Raw genomic sequence first — 19,689 nt, 5'->3', positions numbered from 1 at the left:
AAATTAGTTTAGAATTTTCCATAAATATCTGTGGAATTTTTCAAAAATATCCAACAGAACTTTAAAAACTCTTCTGGGAGTACACTTTTTCCATTTTGTTCTTGGATACCATATTTTTCAACATTGTCCACTAAATTGTGACCTCATAGAAGAGGATGAACCTCACAACCGCAGTGTACAATCGGTGTATTAATCTTTGTTATCAGGGGCGAGGGAACTTGAATGCGCGTATAACATAAAGCGTTTTTCAGTAAGAGCGCTTCAACTTTTTTTTGAATAAAACACAAACGGTGTGACTTTTTTAACTAATTTTTTTTTATTATCCAGTTTGAACATATACATTTAAGTATAAAATTCGATTTCTTTTGCATGACCACCGCGTGCACGTTTTACGAAGTCCAATCGTTGAACCCAATTTTCGACCACTCTTTTGCATAAATCGGCCGAAATTCCAGCAATTTCGCGTTCAATATTGGCTCTGAGCTCACAAATCGTCGCCGGCTTGTTACTGTAGACCAATGACTTCACATAACCCCAAAGAAAATAGTCTAGAGGCGTCAAATCATACGAGCGCGGCGGCCATTCGACCGGTCCATTTCTGGAAATAATGCGCTCATCGAACTTACTCTTCAACAAATCAATTGTAGCGTGTGCTGTGTGGCTTGTGGCCCCGTCCTGTTGAAACCACATATCGTCTAAGTCCATACCATTCGATTGCGGCCAAAAATAATCGTTTATCATGTTGCGGTATCGATTTCCATTCACAGTAACGTGGCAATCGTTCTCGTCAACGAAAAAATATGGGCCAATTACGCCGCCGGCATGTAAACCGCACCAAACAGTGATTTTTTCGGGATGCACCGGTGCCTCATGAATCACGTGTGGATTGCTTTCTGCCCAGTAACGCATATTTAGCTTGTTGACAAAGCCATTGAGCCAAAAGTGAGCTTCATCACTGAAGATGATTTTTTGGAAAATTTATAAATTTTCAAAAAAAATTTGCACGATTTGCAATCGTTGCTCAAGTGTGTAGCGTTCCATGATGAAATGTATACTAATGAAGTTTACAAATGACAAGCGAAAAATAAAAAATATTGCGTCGTTCGCCCTCCCTATCGGAAAAAAGTTAAAGCGCACCTATTGAAAAACGCTGTATTTGTTTGTGATAGCAGTAGAGGTTGTTGAAAGCTTCTTGTATACGTATGATATATATATATATGTTGGGCATTGCGCTTTTTATACTCTTCTAATATATTATACAATGCACACATACGTACATATATGTACATGCACTCATAATGTAGGATTTACTGAATTCTCTTTCTGTATAATATATATATATATTCTTTATTTGCCTTACATGAATTGCTGAATACATTACTGTTCATAACTATGTCGTTAAGAACTGTTTCGTCTTCAAGTGGTTCACTCAGAAAAGAGTGATCAGTCCGCACAGGTGTTACTAGAAAAATTTATTAATTGCAAAATGGATGGCGATGAAAAGGTGCCGAGCTTTATTGTCTCTTGCACAGAGGTTGAAGGATATGGATCTTGAACAAAAAGAGCCTATGATAATAACAAACATATTAAGCAGTTTACCACTGAAATTTGATCACGTACGCAGAGCATGGTATGCAGTTCCGCGAGCTGAACAAAATCTGGATCGATCCACAGATCACCTGATAAATGAGGAGTCTCTCATCAATGCGCGTTCAACCGATGAAAGCAAAGATGCATAAACTGCGTATGTACTTCAAGGCAATTAGGCAAAAAGACGACCAGGCAAGTGCAACTTTTGTGGAAAACAAGGACATTGGGCCAGGGAATGCCATAAACGACAGCAGGCGAGCAAGCAAAGAGGTTTTAACGAGTGGTCTGATAGTCATTCTATGTCAGTTCAGAAAGAGACTACAGCAAAAGCTAGTGCATTTACATTAGAAGAATGCAGAAGGGAAAATCAGATATGAGTGGTACGCCGACTCGGCAGCTAATGACCATATGTCGTTTCAAGGTGAATTGTTCCATAATTTTACAGCGTTTTCCGAAGGTGCATGCCAAGTTAAAGTTGGTGACGGCAGGAAATTGGAAGTAAAGGGTGTATGTGACATAAAAGTTCAAACGGGAATGTCAAAAGAGGTTTGTTTGATTAAAGATGTTTTGCATGTACCCAATTTGGATCGAAATTTTATATCTGTATCAAGAGTGACAGAGAAAGTGTTAAAGTAATTTTTGCAGAAGGTGGAAAACGCGTGTACTTTCAGAAAAATGGCGCTATCATAGCTAATGGAGAACGCGAAGACAGATTAAAGAAAGTCAATTACAAGTAGCAATAACATCATTGCGCGTATGGCATGCGCGTTGAGGCCATGTGAACTTCGAAACTCTTAGAGAAATGTCGGCTAAAGAAATTATAAAAGATCTTCACATTGACAACACAGATAAAGCATGGTGTGAAGGTTGTGTTTACGGAAAACAGCATCGCTTCAGTTTCCCTAAATCCGCAGCGAAACATTCATCTAAGGCTGGTGAAGTATTTCATGTTGACCTTTTTGGTAAGGTAAGCACGCCACCAGTTGGCGGAGCTAATTATTTCATGCTTTTAAAAGATGATTATTTGAGGTACAGTTTTAAAGGCTGATTTTTTAAGAGCTATAGGAAAGTTTTTCAAAAAAACATACGTAAAACTCAGAAAAATGCATGAAATTTTTATTTAAATCGATAGTACAGTCCATATAATTTAATGTTTGAAGATTATTTCATGCAAATGTTGACCGCGACTGCGCTTCAAATGGTCCATCCGCTTAGTCCAATTTTGGCATACTCTTTCGAATGTTTCGGCCGGTATCTCACATATAAATGCTTTAATGTTGTCTTCCAATGCGTTAATTGAAGCAGGTTTGTCTGAATAGACATGAGCTTTAACATAGCCCTACAAAAAATAATCTAAAGGAGTTATATCGCACGATCTGGGTGGCCAATTGACAGGTCCCGAACGTGAAATAAAATGTTCACTGAACTCGCCTCTCAACAAGTCCATTGTTATGCGTGCTGTGTGGTATGTGGCACCGTCTTGCTGAAACCACATGTTATGCAAGTCAAGTTGGATATCATTTCACGGTAGCGCGCACCATTCACAGTTACGTTACGATTCGCAGCATCTTTGAAGAAGTACGGTCCAATGATACCTCCAGCTCATAAACCGCACCAAACTGTGACCTTTTCTGGATACATTGGTAGCTCTTGCAATTCTTCTGGCTGATCTTCACTCCAAAATCGACAATTCTGCTTATTTACGTACCCATTGATCCAAAAATGAGCTTCGTCGCTGAACACAATTTTTTCGCTAAAAACGTGGATCTTCGGCCAACTTTCCAAGAGTCCATTCACCAAAAATTCTGCGTTGCGGTAGGTCGTTCGGCTTCAATTCATGCACCAGCTGTATTTTGAAAGGCTTTACACCTAAATCCTTTCGCAAAATTTTCCACGCTGTAGAGTAACAGAGGCCCAATTGCTGCGAACGGCGACGAATCGATAATTGATGGCCATCATTAACACTGGCCGATACAGCTGCGATATTTTCTTCAGTTCACACTCTACGTAAGCGTGTTGGTGGTTTGATGTCCAATAATGTAAATTTGGTTCTAAATTTAGTCACAATAGCTCGAATAGCCGCTTCAGTGGGTCGATTAAACTGACCATAAAATGGAAGAAGCGCGCGATAAGCTTTCTCAACAGAACACGCATTTTTATAATAAAATTCAATAATTTGCAATCGTTGTTCGTTTGTAAGACGATTCATGGTTAAATTATAGACCAAACTGAAGATGTTTGACAGTGAAACAAAACACGAAACGTTCATCAGCTGTTTAAACCAACTGTTTAAAATGATAATAGCAAAAAAGATCACCCGTTATTTATTTTTTGAAATATAAATCAGATGTATTGGACAATTTGGTGAAATTTTGCCCTGATGTTGAAGCAGATGGGCATCGAGTCAAACGTTTACGATCTGATGGTGGACTGGAGTTTTGCAATGAGTCCGTAGACAAATTTCTTCTGAAGAAAGGCATTAAGCACGATATAACGACTCCAAGAGCACCTGAGCAAAATGGCTTTATAGAAAGGCAAAATAGAACGATAGTAGAATGTGCTAAAGCGATCTTGCACATGAAAAATTTGCCTCTACATTTATGGGCAGAAGCATCTAATACTGCTGTGTATTTAAAAAACAGAACGGCATCCAAAGTCATTGGAGGAATGACGCCATATGAAAAATGGTTCGGCGCGAAACCCTCAGCATCGCATCTTCGTGTTTTTGGCAGCGAAGTGTACGTACATATTCCAAAAGAGCAGAGAACAAAGTGGGAGAAAAATTCTACGAAATGTGTGATGATTGGTTATAACGACGCAAGTAAGGCGAACAGAATTTACGAGCCATACGGAAGAAATATTCTCATAACAAGAGAGGTAATATTCAACGAGTGCCTTGACAGCGTACATGATCAAAACAATGAAGTATGGAACAAGAAATAAAACTAACCGAAAATGAATGAGATAAAAGCTTTGCACAAAACAAAAACTTGAACTCTTGTTTCACGCACGCCTGATATGCACGTAATTTCAAATCGGTGGGTGTTCAAAAAGAAATTTAAAGCCAATGGAGATATAGATCGCTTCAAAGCCAGACTCGTTGTAAGAGGTTGTGCACAAAAATGTGGTGTTGATTATACTGATGTATTTTCACCTGTTGTACGATACGCATGAGTGAGAGCAGATATAAATGCGGAGTTTGATATTATGTTTAAAGAAGCGGAATGTTTTGTGGGTTTCCAAATCTTAAGAAATCGGGAAAAACGTAAACGTAAAATTTTTCAGAGCGCATATACAAAGAGAGTATTAGAAAAATTTCATCACCTTGATGGTATTCCAGTTTCTACACCTGCGGAGCCAGGTATTAAATTCTCAAAAGCAGAGAGCGAACCACAACATATGAAGAAATTGTCGTTTCGAGAGGCAATTGGTTCGCTCATGTACTTAATGATTATAACGCGGCCTGACATTGCTTTTTCAGTTGGTGTGCTAAGCAGATTTATGGAACATCCTACTGAAATTTACTGGAACGGAATTAAACGAATGTTTAAGTATTTGAAGGGTTCACTAAAACGTGGCATAATTTTTAAATCTGGTACTCCTGATGCGGTATTAAGCTTCTTTTGTGATTCTGACTGGGGCGGTGATGTTGACACTCGTCGCAGTACATCAGGTTGGATAGCATTCCTAAATGGTGGACAAATAGCATGGAGTTCTAAAAAACAAAGTGTGATAGCAACCTCTACGACTGAGGCTGAATTTGTTGCTCTTTGTGAAGCAACAAGAAGCGCTGTGTGGTTTCGCAAACTTTTGACAGACTTGGGGTATAAACAGAGCAATCCTACGGTAATTAAATGCGACAACCAAAGAGCAATCGCATTAGTTAAAAGTCCGGAGTCGTCGAAGAACAAAACATATCGACATTCAATATCTCTACACGTGTGAGATGCAACGAGATGTCAATGTACGATGTCCGACAATTGATCGTTTTTATTTTTGATGCGAAAGCGAGTGGAAGTGGTGGATATTGCGCTTTCTATGCCCTTCTAATATATGATACACACATACATACATATACCTTCTCCTCAAATATGAGCTTTTTGGGAATCGGCCGCACTGTGCGATGTACGGCCCTCTTTGAACGATTTGTACCACTGGAAAACACGTGCACGCGAATAGAGCAGAGTCCCCATAGGTTGTCTGCAACATTTTTAAGGCGTCTGAAGCCGAAATTTTGTTGGAATAACAAAATTTCAAACAAATTCTTTGAATTTCCATCGTTAAATTCGAAGAACACACTCGAGCTTGACTTGTTTACAGTAGCACAGAAAACAAACTATGTGACATATCACGCTGAAATTTGTCATGTAAGCTTATAACAGTCCTACCAAAAAACGAAAAATTTATTTTTGCCATACGTCATCCGCGGACCGTTGTATTGATACCGTCTCGTTCATATTTGAGTAGAAGGTATGTACATGCACTCATAATGTAGGATTTACTGAATTCTCTTTCTGTATAATATATATATATTCTTTATTTGCCTTACATGAATTGCTGAATACATTACTGTTCATAACTATGCCGTTAATAACTGCTTCCTGACTTTTTAGCATAAATTCTTTCGTTCATCAAACCTAGAGTTAGTCATCGTATGATCTTTGTAAAATAAAGGTGCGTCCTATGCGTATAATAGTTCATCGAACATAAGAAAGTGTTTTTATTTGTTAAATATATAAATTAAAAATATATATATCTTATATATATTGATTGGCGCTTACACCCTTTGTTTTGGTGTTTGGCCAAACTCCTCCGATTTGTAGTGTGCTTTTTGGTGTTTTTTCGCAAAGGAGGACCTACAGTTTTATGCCCCTCCGAACAGCAGATGGTTTGCAGGAGGTTGCCATTTAAAACCCTTTATCTGTGATCTGGTGTTTCGAGCATTCAACGGGTTTCGAGTCCGGAATAGTTTCTGTCATATTGAACGTACAGCAGTCTCTTCAAAAATTTTTGGAAGGAAGTCGGTTATTTTGCCTATAGTCACATGAGAGACCCTGACCCTTTTCAGGATAAAAACCACTATATGACAATGGTTGAGGCAGACCTTATATATATTTGTGACAAGACAATTGAGAAGGCAAAAAAGAAGAAGGAGAGCAGCGGACGGTGGCTTTGAGTGATGCAAGTGCATATGTAGAACCCGAATCATGCTCAGATGCAGAGAGCTACGTCGAGCCGACGTAAGCAGACACCGAGCATGTGCCGCTCTAGGTCTTGGTTTTTTGCCGTGCCCGCGAGGCTTTTTTTTTCGTTTGTCATGTCTGGTCCGTTGGCCACCTACTCAAATGAGACCTTTTGTTGACCAGAAGTATAGTGAGGCGAGGGTGAACGGTAGACTACGGTAGATCCCAATGTCGCAGTAAGTATACTCCCAGAGGTGGATCGGTATTTTCGAGACCCTGTTAGAATACCTTCCGACGCCGCTGACTCCAAACCATTCAGGGGGCGCTAAAACACATTACTATCTGGACAACCGCCTTTTCTAGATCCGCAAAGATTTGTTAAAACAAGGTTACCTCTTTACTAACAAAAGTTTAGTTCGAATGAACCTTTCTCTGGCCATAAAGGTAAACATCGGCTCTCGATGCTAGCCGATATATGAAGAATGTGTAGTAATGCTGTCATATGACAGACTCGTTAAAAAGGATTGCTGGAATTATAGATTGCTGAAAGAACAACCCCATGTCTGGAAAACTCCCAATCAAATATCTGATTATAACTTTCTTTCCCTTCTTAGGCTCATTTTCACAAGGCCCAAGAAAAATCGTGCATTTGGAGCTTATTAATATATTAAATTTATGGCTGTGTCTTCAATACAAACGATTACATCTGTGTACATGGATAGAGTGAAAAGGGGTGCGGGGGAAATTTTGGGGTTGAAGCCCACGTTTGACAACCTTGATGCACATTCTAGCATTTAATGTTAAAGAAGAAGTGTGGCGAAGTGTTGTTCGATTTCGAACCCGTGTATTAGTATTAACTAAATTCTAAAAATACTTGTAAATATATTAATTGCATATTTATATATTATAATTTTTTTACAGAAATTGCAAACGATAGGAGAGGATTTTTGCGGCCTCGACGTAAACTCGCCATTGGGAGGTGAACAACCCATTACTGTCGTACCGGTTGCAATGTTTAATACTCGACTCACAGCGGTTGCTGCCACAAGCACCAGTGGTTATACAGTTGTATTCATTGGTACAGCAAATGGATATTTAAAAAAAGTAGTCGTTGAATCGGCAGATTCTGCGAATGAGTATGACAATATACCAATAAAAATGGGTTCACCTATTAATTCGGATATGCATTTCGATAGTCGGAATTTGTACATTTACGTTATGTCGCGTAATGAAGTAGCGAAAGTAAAGGTGTTTCATTGCTCCGATTACAGTACATGTGGTGAATGTTTGGGCGCACGCGATCCATATTGTGGCTGGTGTTCGCTTGAAAATAAATGCAGTCCACGTTCTAGTTGCGAAGATGATGCAAACGATCCTTTATACTGGGTTAGTTATAAGACTGGAAAATGCACAACAATAACAAGTGTTGTACCACACCAATTGCAGCGAACCACGGCAAGAACTCTAGAGCTAATTATCGACCATTTGCCGCAACTGAAAGAAAATCTCGTATGTGCATTTACTACTGAAGAGAAAGCGCTATTTACGAATGCGACAAAAAAGCGCAATGGTGTGAATTGTACAACTCCACGTACCGATATGCTGCCACAAATAGAACAGGGTAAACACCATTTCACAGCCAAGTTATCCGTTCGAACGAAGGATGGGCCCGATCTTGTTTCTACTGATTTTACATTTTTTGACTGTAGCACCCATTCGTCATGTACGAGATGCGTTTCTTCTGAATTTCCATGTGATTGGTGTGTAGAAGCTCATCGCTGCACACATGACACTGCAGAAAATTGTCGGAATGATATTCTAGTTACTGGTGTAAGTCGCATCGGACCGAGTTATCGCTCAGGTCCTGGATTTTGTCCAACAATTAATGCTACTGGTGAAGGGAGTGAAATGTTGGTTGCTGCTGGAACTAGTAAGTCTATTAAAGTGAAGGTGCACATAATAGGTCAATTCATCGTTCAAACGCGTTTTGTATGTCAGTTTAACATCGAAGGCCGTGTCACTAGTTTGAACGCCCAACTCTTGGGAGATACCATATATTGCGACACTATGGAGTTTCAGTATACTTCGCGTTCACCTAATTTGACTGCAACGTTTGCTGTAATCTGGGGTGGCTCGAAACCCCTCGATAATCCGCACGATATTCATGGTAAGTTTAGGATATATAAGAGAATTTAATTTTTGGTTTGTTTTGTCAAAGCTATTGGTAAAGCGCGGAGCAGAGAACGTTAATGTATAGAGAAGTCTCAATGACAGGAACGTGTGGAATTTCGAGGGGTGCTCATTTCGCGAAGACTAATCACCACAGACACATTTTTCACGAAAAGTTAACAGTAGGGGACTGAATTATGTAAATTTAGCATCAGTCGATAAGAATTTGTTGGTGATTAGAAGCAAAGAATGTTAGGTAGCTTTTTAATATGACCTATATATTTGAATATTTTCCAAATCATCAAAAATTATATATAATACATACATATGTATATTACATATGTATATTATGTCTGTCTGTCTGGTGCTCTGTAAAAAACTTTGTTGAATTCCCTAAATTCACTGAATCAAAATCCTCTATAGAAAACATTTCATTACCAGGCACACAGGAAGATGGCATATGCAAATTTAAATATGTGAATTTATATACATACTATGTGTGTATGTACATATGTGCACTTGCCACAGCAAAAAATGTTACGGTAAAACTTCTCAAGAAATCCAGCGCGCACATTCATAGGCACAGCATTGTATGTACAGTAACCTTCAAATGTGTACAGGAACCTTAAAATACTCTGATTTCAGAGTAAGTTTCTAAACTTGCAGATATATGCATATGTTTTTGTGCATTTTTTATCAATTGAAGAACTACATACGTAAAGTAATTATTTACCTACTACCAGAGAACATAAAATAATTGTTTGGAAATTTTCTCTTAGTATTGAAATGTCAGACTGAAAATATTTTTATGAGCTACTTGTGTGTTTTCTGCTTGCGGAACGGTATTAACATTATTTTTGTTCAAATAATCGCGAACAAGACGTGATGTGTGAGCTTGTGCATTATCGTGATGCAAGAACCATGACTTGTTGTCCCACAATTCCTTCCTTTTAAGACGAATGTTCTCGCGCAAACGCTTTAAAACGTCTAAATAATATTCAGCGTTAACCGATTTTGCGATTTTTGCGATTTTCAAGCACAATTTCCTTTACTTTTCCGATGACTTTCATGACTTTCATGAGGCAAGTTTTCAACCGATGTACGGCCCTCTTTGAACGATTTGTACCACTGGAAAACACGTACACGCGATAGAACAGAGTCCCCATAGGTTGTCTGCAACATTTTTAAGGCGTCTGAAGCCGAAATTTTGTTGGAATAACAAAATTTCAAACAAATTCTTTGAATTTCCATCGTTAAATTCGAAGAACACACTCGAGCTTGACTTGTTTACAGTAGCACAGAAAAAAAACTATGTGACATATCACGCTGAAATTTGTCATGTAAGCTTATAGTAGTCCTACCAAAAAACAAAAAATGTATTTTGGCCATATGTCATCCGCGGACCGTTTTATTGATACCGTCTCGTTCATATTTGAGCAGAAGATATATAGGTGCAAACATTTATACGGAGCCGGGGGCACTCGACTTGACAAAAATTCAAGATTTACCAAATGTTGGCAAATAATTCTACGCGAAATATTCCAATATTGTCTATTTTCGAACGGTCGAGAAAATTGGCATATGGGCGGCTCGTTTTATGAATGAAAATACTTTGCTCTTAGAACTATGAGCTGAAATTTATCATTGAACTTTTTGATGATGAGTTTTTCTTGTACTGTACAATAGTTGACCCTGTTCAGCGCCGCTCCGACTAATTTAGATTGTTCAGCGCCATGGTAACTATAATGATGGCCGCTACGGCTGCGCCTATTAATGCATTTTGTTCTTGTAGTCGCTAGGCATAGAATTTTAGCTGTGGACAACCTACGCATTTAGAGAAATAAAGTGAGTGCCTTGTGTGTGCGGTTGTATGTAGATGCATATGCAAAAGAGGATTGTATTAGCATTTGGTATGCAGGAATTCGATCATTCGGATATTTACTCAATAATTATTGCATGAAATATGATAAGGCGATGCTCGTGAGGTAGGTCATGTTGCTTTAGTGCATATATGCGTGCAATACTATATTTATTAAAGATGCAATAGAACTTAGTTGTCCCATACAAATACATTTCTATAAAGTTTTCTTTTATTTATTTTAAATTTCAAAGTTTTATACTATCTATAAAATGCATACATATATGTATTATTCCCTTGTAATAAATATAAATTGAAAAAAATTTCGTTTGCCAAAGGAACAAATGAATGCATATTCAAATGTGAATATGGTAAGGCGCTGCGTCGTGAGATGGGCCATTGTTGCTCCAGTGCGTGTGCAGATATGTGACACTACAAGAATTAGAGATGCAATTGAACTTTTGCACAAACATAACTTACATAATATATGTATATATATATTAGACTGGGCCAAAGAAATCGACTTTTTTTTTTTCTTCACTATATCGAAAATCTTGTTCAAGGTGATAAAATATAATAAAAAAAATATTGTGAAGATTTGAGCCCTTAATATTAATATTAAGAGGTCTATCACCTTCACGAAAACGTAATTTTACTACAATATAAATAATAATAAATAGCTATTAACAGAAAAAAGGTTTGGATATCTTATATAATTTATATGATGATTTTTATTATTAAATAAAATAACAATTTGTTCCACTGAGTATAAAAAATTGGTTAAACAACGAAAAAAACAATAATTTAATTTTTTTTCATCTACAATTGCGAATAACTTTTGAAAGAGCGATTTTATAAAAAAATGTTAGGAAACCTTTTTGGTAGAGAATTGAATTTCCTTACAAAATCTTTATTGTTCATTTTTTTATATTTATTTATTGATAAGTTGCAGAATTGCAAAATAAAAAACTTAAATAAAAAAAAAATATATCAATGTTCAAAGCTTGATTACTCGGAAACGACTCATCTGGCAAGAAAGAAAGAACGAAAGAGACCTTTTTTGTAGGGAATTTAATTTACTAAAAATCTATGTATACAAAAATTTTTTCACCTCAGTAGTTTGGGAGCTTTGACGCAAAATTGAAAGATCAAATAAAAAATCAAAATTGAAGGTGATAGACCTCTTAAAATTAATATTAACGGCTCAAATCTTCACAATATTTTTTTTTTATCACCTTGAACAAGATTTTCGATATAGTGAAGAAAAAAAAGTCGATTTTTTTGCCCCAGTCTCATATATATATAATATATTGATATACATATATAATACATATGTACATCAATATACCAAAACACCTGTATGCTCTATGAATTCTTGTCTAAAACTAATTTCGACTCGAAAAAATAGTAAACATTTTCATCAAATTTCTATGAAGTTCTAAATTTACTAAAACGTTTTATAATGTATTTTGTTTAAATTCTTCGTTTTAAATTACATCAACGAACATTAAAGTTACTTTCATTTTAAATGTTGGCGCATAATTCAAACTTTTACAATCATTTAATTTGTTTGAAAATATAAGTTTAATAAAATTACGTTTATCAAGGGAACATAAAAATGTACAAGCGAATTCCTTGCAAAATGCCGTCGGCATTCGTCAATTTCATACAGAAACCAAAAGCTGGGCAGAGCCAATGTACTTGTACATAACTTACTGTAATCAGCTCTGTTAAGAAGTTACCCGCTGTCGAGTTGAACGACGTGAAAAAGTCTTCGCGGTTTCACTTCATTTTTGACAATTCACAATATTCGTAGCTCGTGAGACTTCTCTATACATTAACGTTCTCTGATGCAGAGTGTTTGGGAAAAGCAACCATGCTGCATTATAGGTATATTTTGCCTTCAGTGGATTGATCGTAATATTTCTATAGTTTATGGCGCATGTATCGATTTAAATTAATTAAAAGTTCTCATTTTGTTGTCAATGTTCTTTTTCTTTTATTTTCCTGAATATTGATTTTTTTTTTATTTTTTAATAGTTGTGATATATAGGTGTCGGGATATGGCTGATAGCTGTGGCATGTGTTTAGCTTTGGCTGAAAAATACAATTGTGGTTGGTGTTCATCTACAAATACGTGCGAAGTAGAAGAACAATGTAATAAAAATAACGAAGGGAAAACTGATTGGCTGAATCGTATGGAAACTTGCCCGAATCCCGAAATTCATTCATTTTATCCAAAAACTGGCCCATGGGAAGGGGGTACTAATATTACAATACGTGGAATTAATTTAGGCAAAAACTTCACTGATATTTATTCGGGTGTACGTATAGCTGGTATCAATTGTATGCCATTCCAACAGTACTATATTGCTACTAAGGAAATTAGGTGTAATGTGGATAGTCCCGGAGTTCAATTATATCGAAATGGTCGTATTGTTGTCCAAATTGGAGATTACCGCGGCGAATCCAAGGAAGATTATGAGTTTGTGGATCCAAAAATCACAAATTTTTCACCTCAATATGGCCCTGTTTCTGGGGGCACGCATGTACGAATAATTGGGAAATATTTGAATGCGGGATCACGAATCCAAGCATTTATAAATGAGCATTTGCCGTGCGAAATATTGAGCGTAGATGTCACACAGGCTATATGCCGCACTGCACCTTCACCAGGTATTATTGAAGGGCGCCTTAAAATTTTATTTGACAACGGACAACGCGAATTCAATGAATACAACTTTAAGTACGTCCTTGATCCTTCAATTGAACAGGTATCGTCAGGGCCAAGTGGTCAGCTCAAAGTGCCACGGGGCATACCGGCTGGTGGCATTGAAATCACAGTGACCGGAACCCAGTTTAATTATATTCAGAGTCCAAGAATGTATGTTTATTATAAAAGTAAAATATTTTATAGCCAATGCAAGGTTGAATCAGCGACAGAGATGATATGTTATTCCCCTGTCATTGAAACTGATAACGATATACTTGATGCAGAGAATCCAGAGCTACTTGAATATGGGTTCCTCATGGACAGCGTTTTACGTGTCCAAAATCTCTCTAGTACTCACAAAAATAATTTTGAGCTTTATCCAAATCCTTTGTATTATAACTTCGAAGAGCATATCAAATATTATAAAAGCGAGTATTTAACAATAAATGGCCGCAATTTGGACCGTGCATGCAAGGAAACTGATGTAGTTGTACGCATTGGCAAAGGTATTTGCAACATAACTTCATTGTCACGTCAACAATTAACGTGCCGTCCACCACCGGAATCAGCGACAGAATCGGGCCCAGGCCCGGAAGTTATTGTTCGTGTTGGACAATCTCTGGAATATCGTATTGGAGTTTTGAGCTATGCATCGCCTAATTTAATCCATGATTTAAGCAAAAACGTACTGCTGGTGATTGGAGTCTGCACCGTCCTTATACTTATAATTTTTGTCGCTCTTCTTGTTGCATATAAAAAAAAAACTTCTGAATCGAATCGTGTTTTGCGAAACATGCAGGAACAAATGGATATATTGGAACTTAGAGTTGCTGCTGAATGCAAAGAAGCTTTTGCTGAGCTGCAAACTGAAATGACCGATTTAACAGGCGATCTTACATCCGGTGGTATACCATTTTTAGATTATCGTACATATGCCATGAAAATTCTTTTTCCAAATCACGAAGATCACATTGTGTTACAGTGGGAGCGGCCTGAATTATTACGCAAAGAAAAAGGCTTACGTCTCTTTGGGCAACTTATAATGAATAAAACATTTTTACTACTCTTCATTCGAACACTAGAATCGAATCGCTACTTTTCCATGCGTGAGCGCGTCAATGTGGCTTCACTTATTATGGTAACACTTCAATCAAAACTAGAATATTGTACTGATATTCTTAAGACATTGCTTGGTGATTTAATTGAAAAATGTATAGAGGGTAAAAGTCATCCAAAACTACTACTACGTCGTACCGAAAGTGTTGCAGAAAAAATGCTCAGTGCATGGTTTACTTTCTTACTATATAAGTTCTTAAAAGAATGTGCCGGAGAGCCTCTATATATGCTGTTCAGGGCAGTAAAGGGTCAAGTAGATAAAGGTCCTGTTGATGCGTGCACACATGAAGCTCGTTACTCACTTAGTGAAGAAAAGCTTATACGACAACTCATCGATTTTCGGCCAATGACTGTATATGCAAGTATTATTCAACAGCCGATATTCTGTAATAGTATAGACATGATGCCAACTCACACCGAAAATGTACCGGTAAAAGTTCTCGATTGCGATACAATTGGCCAAGTTAAAGAAAAATGCTTGGATACAATATATCGCAACATTCCTTGGAGTCAGCGACCGCGTAAGGATGATCTTGATTTAGGTAATCCTTGTCAGTAGCCCACATCTTAAGCTTTAAAATTTATTTTCCCTCTTTACAGAATGGCGAACTGGAGCTAGTGGTCGTGTCATTTTATATGATGAAGATACCACATCGAAAACAGAAAGCGAATGGAAGAAACTGAATACATTACAGCACTATAATGTTCCTGATGGAGCCGGCCTGAGTTTAGTTCCAAAGCAAAGTTCGAATTATAACTTTTCAATACTTTCTGACAAAAATGAGAAATGTCACAAGTGAGTGAACGAATTAAACCTCTAAACTTAAATTTTTTTTAATATTTGAATATAATTTTTTTTTCTGGCAAATAAACTTAATACTAATCGTACTACATTTTTCATTAATATAATCTCATATTATGTTAACCTTATAAACTTGAAAATGAAAATTTATAAACTACTAACACATATCTCTCTTAAATATTATTGCTTTTTCGCCGGATCGTTTCGCCAACAGATATGAAACATTGAATTTATCGAAATATACATCTTCCTCACCAACGTTTAGCCGAGCCGGAAGTCCACTAAATAATGATTTACACGAGAATGGTATAAAATTTTGGCATTTGGTAAAGCACCATGATAGCGATATTCAAAAAGAAGGCGAGCGTGTAAATAAGCTAGTGTCGGAGATATATTTGACCCGTCTGCTTGCAACCAAAGGAACTTTACAAAAATTTGTTGATGATCTCTTTGAGACAATTTTTAGCACAGCTCACCGAGGCTCAGCTTTACCATTGGCGATCAAATATATGTTTGATTTTTTGGACGATCAAGCGCTGTTACATGGAATAACTGATCACGAAGTTGTGCACACATGGAAAAGCAATAGTTTGCCTTTAAGGTAATATACATATGCTCTTTTAATTCCCTTGTGAAGATTTCAATGACTTATTGCCTATTTGTTCTGCAAAAAAAAAATTAAATTTTTAGATTTTGGGTTAATTTAATAAAGAATCCAAACTTTGTGTTTGACATACACAAGTCAAATATAGTTGATTCCTGTTTATCGGTTGTCGCTCAAACATTTATGGACTCGTGCTCTACGTCAGACCATCGCTTAGGTAAAATTGACATAAAACGTTCATTGTGGAAAATAGTGATAAAAAATATATATTTTTAATAGGAAAAGATTCGCCGAGCTCGAAATTGCTGTACGCAAAAGACATACCTGAATATCGCAAATGGGTTGAAAGGTATTATCGTGATATAAGAGAAATGTCTTCAATCTCCGATCAGGACATGAATGCTATGTTAGCCGAAGAATCGAGAGTATGAACTGAAATAAGATGCCGAATTTCTTAAGTTGTAACTTTTTCCCGTCTGTTTATTTTAGCTGCATACTACGGAGTTCAATACGAATTGTGCCCTCCATGAACTATATACCTACGCGGTAAAATATAATGAACAATTAACAGTAACATTGGAAGAAGATGAGTTTTCACAAAAACAACGCCTTGCCTTTAAGTTAGAGCAAGTTCATAACATGATGTCAGGAGAATAGAGATTGCAAAGTTTTCCATTAATCGAATGCAGTATGCAATATGATCTTTTTTAAGTGCCCTCAATTCATTCTAAACATTAGCAAAAATTCGCAATATCATTACTCAGATTAAACAAAATCAGTGAAGACAACATCTTAATAAACTGTCAAAATTCTTTGATTGAATGCTTCATTCAATTGCACAACAATTAAAATATTTTTATAAACCAAACAATATTAATACTTCGATACTGCCGATGGGAAGGAAAAACAATTATGATATATTTGGCATCATAATGTCAACAAATGCCTGAAAATATTTTTCTTTTATCTAGGTGTATTGTACATAAAGTGTCTAAAGTTCATGTCGTCTTCAAGTATATTGATTTCTTTTTTGTAGAATAGAAACAAAACACGTATTTTCTATTATCAATACCAACCCAATGGCAACCCTTTACTAATTTATTGGTGTCGGCTACCAATACTTTTGATTACGAAAGTACACTAAATAATTAAAGCAAAAAACGGTCAGTGTGGCGTGGTTTTGATTTTTAACTTACAAAATTTATATTTATTAATGCTTTTTACAAATCCATGTGTTCAAACACGTAACAATCTAAAATAAAATCATCGTTGTCTATTTTTCAATCGTGGTTGCGAATAAAGCATTTTATAAGTTCTCAAAAAGTCATGAATAGTTATATTTAATAAATATAAGAAAATTTTGAATATCGATGCGGATGTTAACGTACACAGTTATTGCGAACATGCTACTTCGGGTAAATGTCTCTATATTAATGATGATACTCACTAGCGCTGCTGCTAAGTATTTCTATAGTCCCTTTAGGTTTTTCCATCCCTTTGACCATTCCCCACAGATTTAATTGCATAACCACGTACACGAAAAATTAACATAGCAGATATAAGGTCATAAAAACGAACATAAACGTAAAAAATACAAAATGACTGATTTTTATATAAAATATAAAGTAAAATAAATTTTTATATTATACAAATCATTTAGCTTAACAATATTTAGGTAAAATAAAAATAAAACATCCAAAAACAGTTACGGATTAAATACAAGTAGGAGTTTGTTTGTTTTGATTTTGTTATTCTTCGAAAAATTTAAGGAATGTGTTATTTTATAATTATAGTAATAACTGTATCTGTAATCGGTTATAATGAAATTTGTGAATGTGAACGTAATATAATCCGTAATTAGGAAAATAAGAGCTGCATCAATTTACTCCAAATTCCATAGAAAGTTACATTTTGTTTCGATTCTTATGTAACAAAAGGTTAAATGTATACATTAGACAGGCGTAAAATAAAAGTTATGTGTGTACATTATATAAGTACAAATATAATATGAATACAGCGCATACTCATAGTCAGATAAGTTTTGGAAAAATATCTGTAAATATGTCCTTCGAAAGTTATTCGAATTATTTATATTGTATTCTTCATCTGTTAGTCAAGGAATAACATATGTATGTTCAAATAATGAAGAGAATAGACATGAGATATGATGTTTTGGTTATAATACTTCACATTATGGACGGTTTTGTTCTTGTTTTATAACAAAACGCTAATTTCGTCTATTGTATGACATTTCTTCATATGAAAGTATGAAAATACAGTTTAGGAATAATTTCATTACATAGTTTATTGGGTTTGTATTGTATATTAAATATTATTTATAATTATTCAAAGTTCTAATTATGATAATTTTTAATTTCCTATATTTTAATTCAACCACTTAACAGTTTTTTGTATCAGCTTGGTATCATTTTATTCTTGATAATTAATGTTTGTTTGTGTATATTTGTAAACATTTCAATTTACTTTTTGATAGAACATTTTTTAATCAAAAATAAAAACAGAAAGTCTTTTATCTAAAAGAAATTATATATTAAATCTCGAATTTAATTTGTTTAGCGTTTTGTTCTGGTTTCGTTTATCAGTCCGTGCTTAACAATTTAATGTGCATCCATCCAGATTTTTCGACACTTTTTGTATTTGACATCGGGAAGACTTTTGAAATTTTAAGAACTGGGTAGAAGTTTTCAATATGCAAATCGCAAACATTCATTTACTTGTTTCTTTCTTAATTAAGCGTAGATATTTGAGGTTACGTAAGGTTACCCAGGCACAAGAAGTTTGGAAAGAAGTAGTATACCTTTTCTATCATAAGAAGGTAGGACCTTTAGTGGACTTTGATTGATTGCCATTACAGGCTACAAAATACTTGTCCATGTGTTGAAGCTTAGTCTGGAGTAAGGTCTGCGTTATAAGAGAGAAAACCGATGGTTTATATTTTAATCTACATTTTCCATGATATACACTATTGGTTTTTATTAAAATATTCTTTTACACATTTTCATAAGCACTATTTCTTAAACAAAACCTTTCATATCATGTATTGAAACTCCATCGTAACTATACTACATTACATATGGTATCAAAAGAAATATAGCCAATTTAGCTAGTAAAAACACTTAACAAGCACTTAGCTAAAGCAATTACAAAAGACTTAACAACTATAGGAAGTGGAACTCATATACCTGTTTAAAATTAATAATTTAACTTCGTGTATATTGCAATGTAATATATACACACACACACAAAGCATATGTATTTAAAGTTAAGTTTTTATTAGCGGTCACTTTGTTGCATTTTTTTTTTGTACTTACCTATTTATGTTTTTGTATTTATATATTTTTTGTGTTTATTTTTTTATATATATTTATTTTATTTAGTTTTTGTTTTAGTTTTAGTTTTTGTTTTTTGCATTTATTTGTTTCTTTCCATTTTTATGTTTTGTATTTATTTTTATTTTTTGTTGTTTTTATTTCGTATTTATTTTTATTTCACAAGCATTCATTTATTTAGATAATCAACGAAAATCTTAAAAAAAAAACTCTGAATTTAACATGAACCATTCAATCAAAACATTTATGTACTGTTTGTATTCAATTTTGTGGGCATATTAACACGTATATTGTAATTTTACCA

At 35.4% G+C, this 19,689-nt stretch overlaps 1 protein-coding gene across 6 annotated transcripts in view; it reads left to right on the top strand.

The window, feature by feature from the left end:
• LOC129251498 (plexin-A2) overlaps nucleotides 1–18,451 on the top strand; it is a 119,548-nt gene extending 101,097 nt beyond the window's left edge. For 5 of the 6 annotated variants that reach the window (XM_054890830.1, XM_054890828.1, XM_054890832.1 and 2 more), the window contains exons 3-9: nucleotides 7,695–8,940; nucleotides 12,841–15,171; nucleotides 15,230–15,425; nucleotides 15,646–16,032; nucleotides 16,122–16,252; nucleotides 16,315–16,460; nucleotides 16,525–18,451. In XM_054890830.1, the coding sequence (XP_054746805.1) occupies nucleotides 7,695–8,940; nucleotides 12,841–15,171; nucleotides 15,230–15,425; nucleotides 15,646–16,032; nucleotides 16,122–16,252; nucleotides 16,315–16,460; nucleotides 16,525–16,692 (4,605 nt within the window). In that variant the 3' untranslated portion in view covers nucleotides 16,693–18,451. The remainder of the gene's footprint in view (nucleotides 1–7,694; nucleotides 8,941–12,840; nucleotides 15,172–15,229; nucleotides 15,426–15,645; nucleotides 16,033–16,121; nucleotides 16,253–16,314; nucleotides 16,461–16,524) is intronic. The other variant, XM_054890833.1, reaches the window with a different exon arrangement.
• The last annotated feature ends 1,238 nt before the right edge of the window (nucleotides 18,452–19,689 follow it).

Source organism: Anastrepha obliqua, unplaced genomic scaffold, assembly GCF_027943255.1.
Source record: "Anastrepha obliqua isolate idAnaObli1 unplaced genomic scaffold, idAnaObli1_1.0 ptg000023l, whole genome shotgun sequence".
NCBI classification, from domain to species: Eukaryota; Metazoa; Arthropoda; class Insecta; order Diptera; family Tephritidae; genus Anastrepha; species Anastrepha obliqua.
The sequence above is the reverse complement of the archived record's forward strand: the minus strand, read 5'-3'. Positions and strand labels throughout refer to the sequence as shown.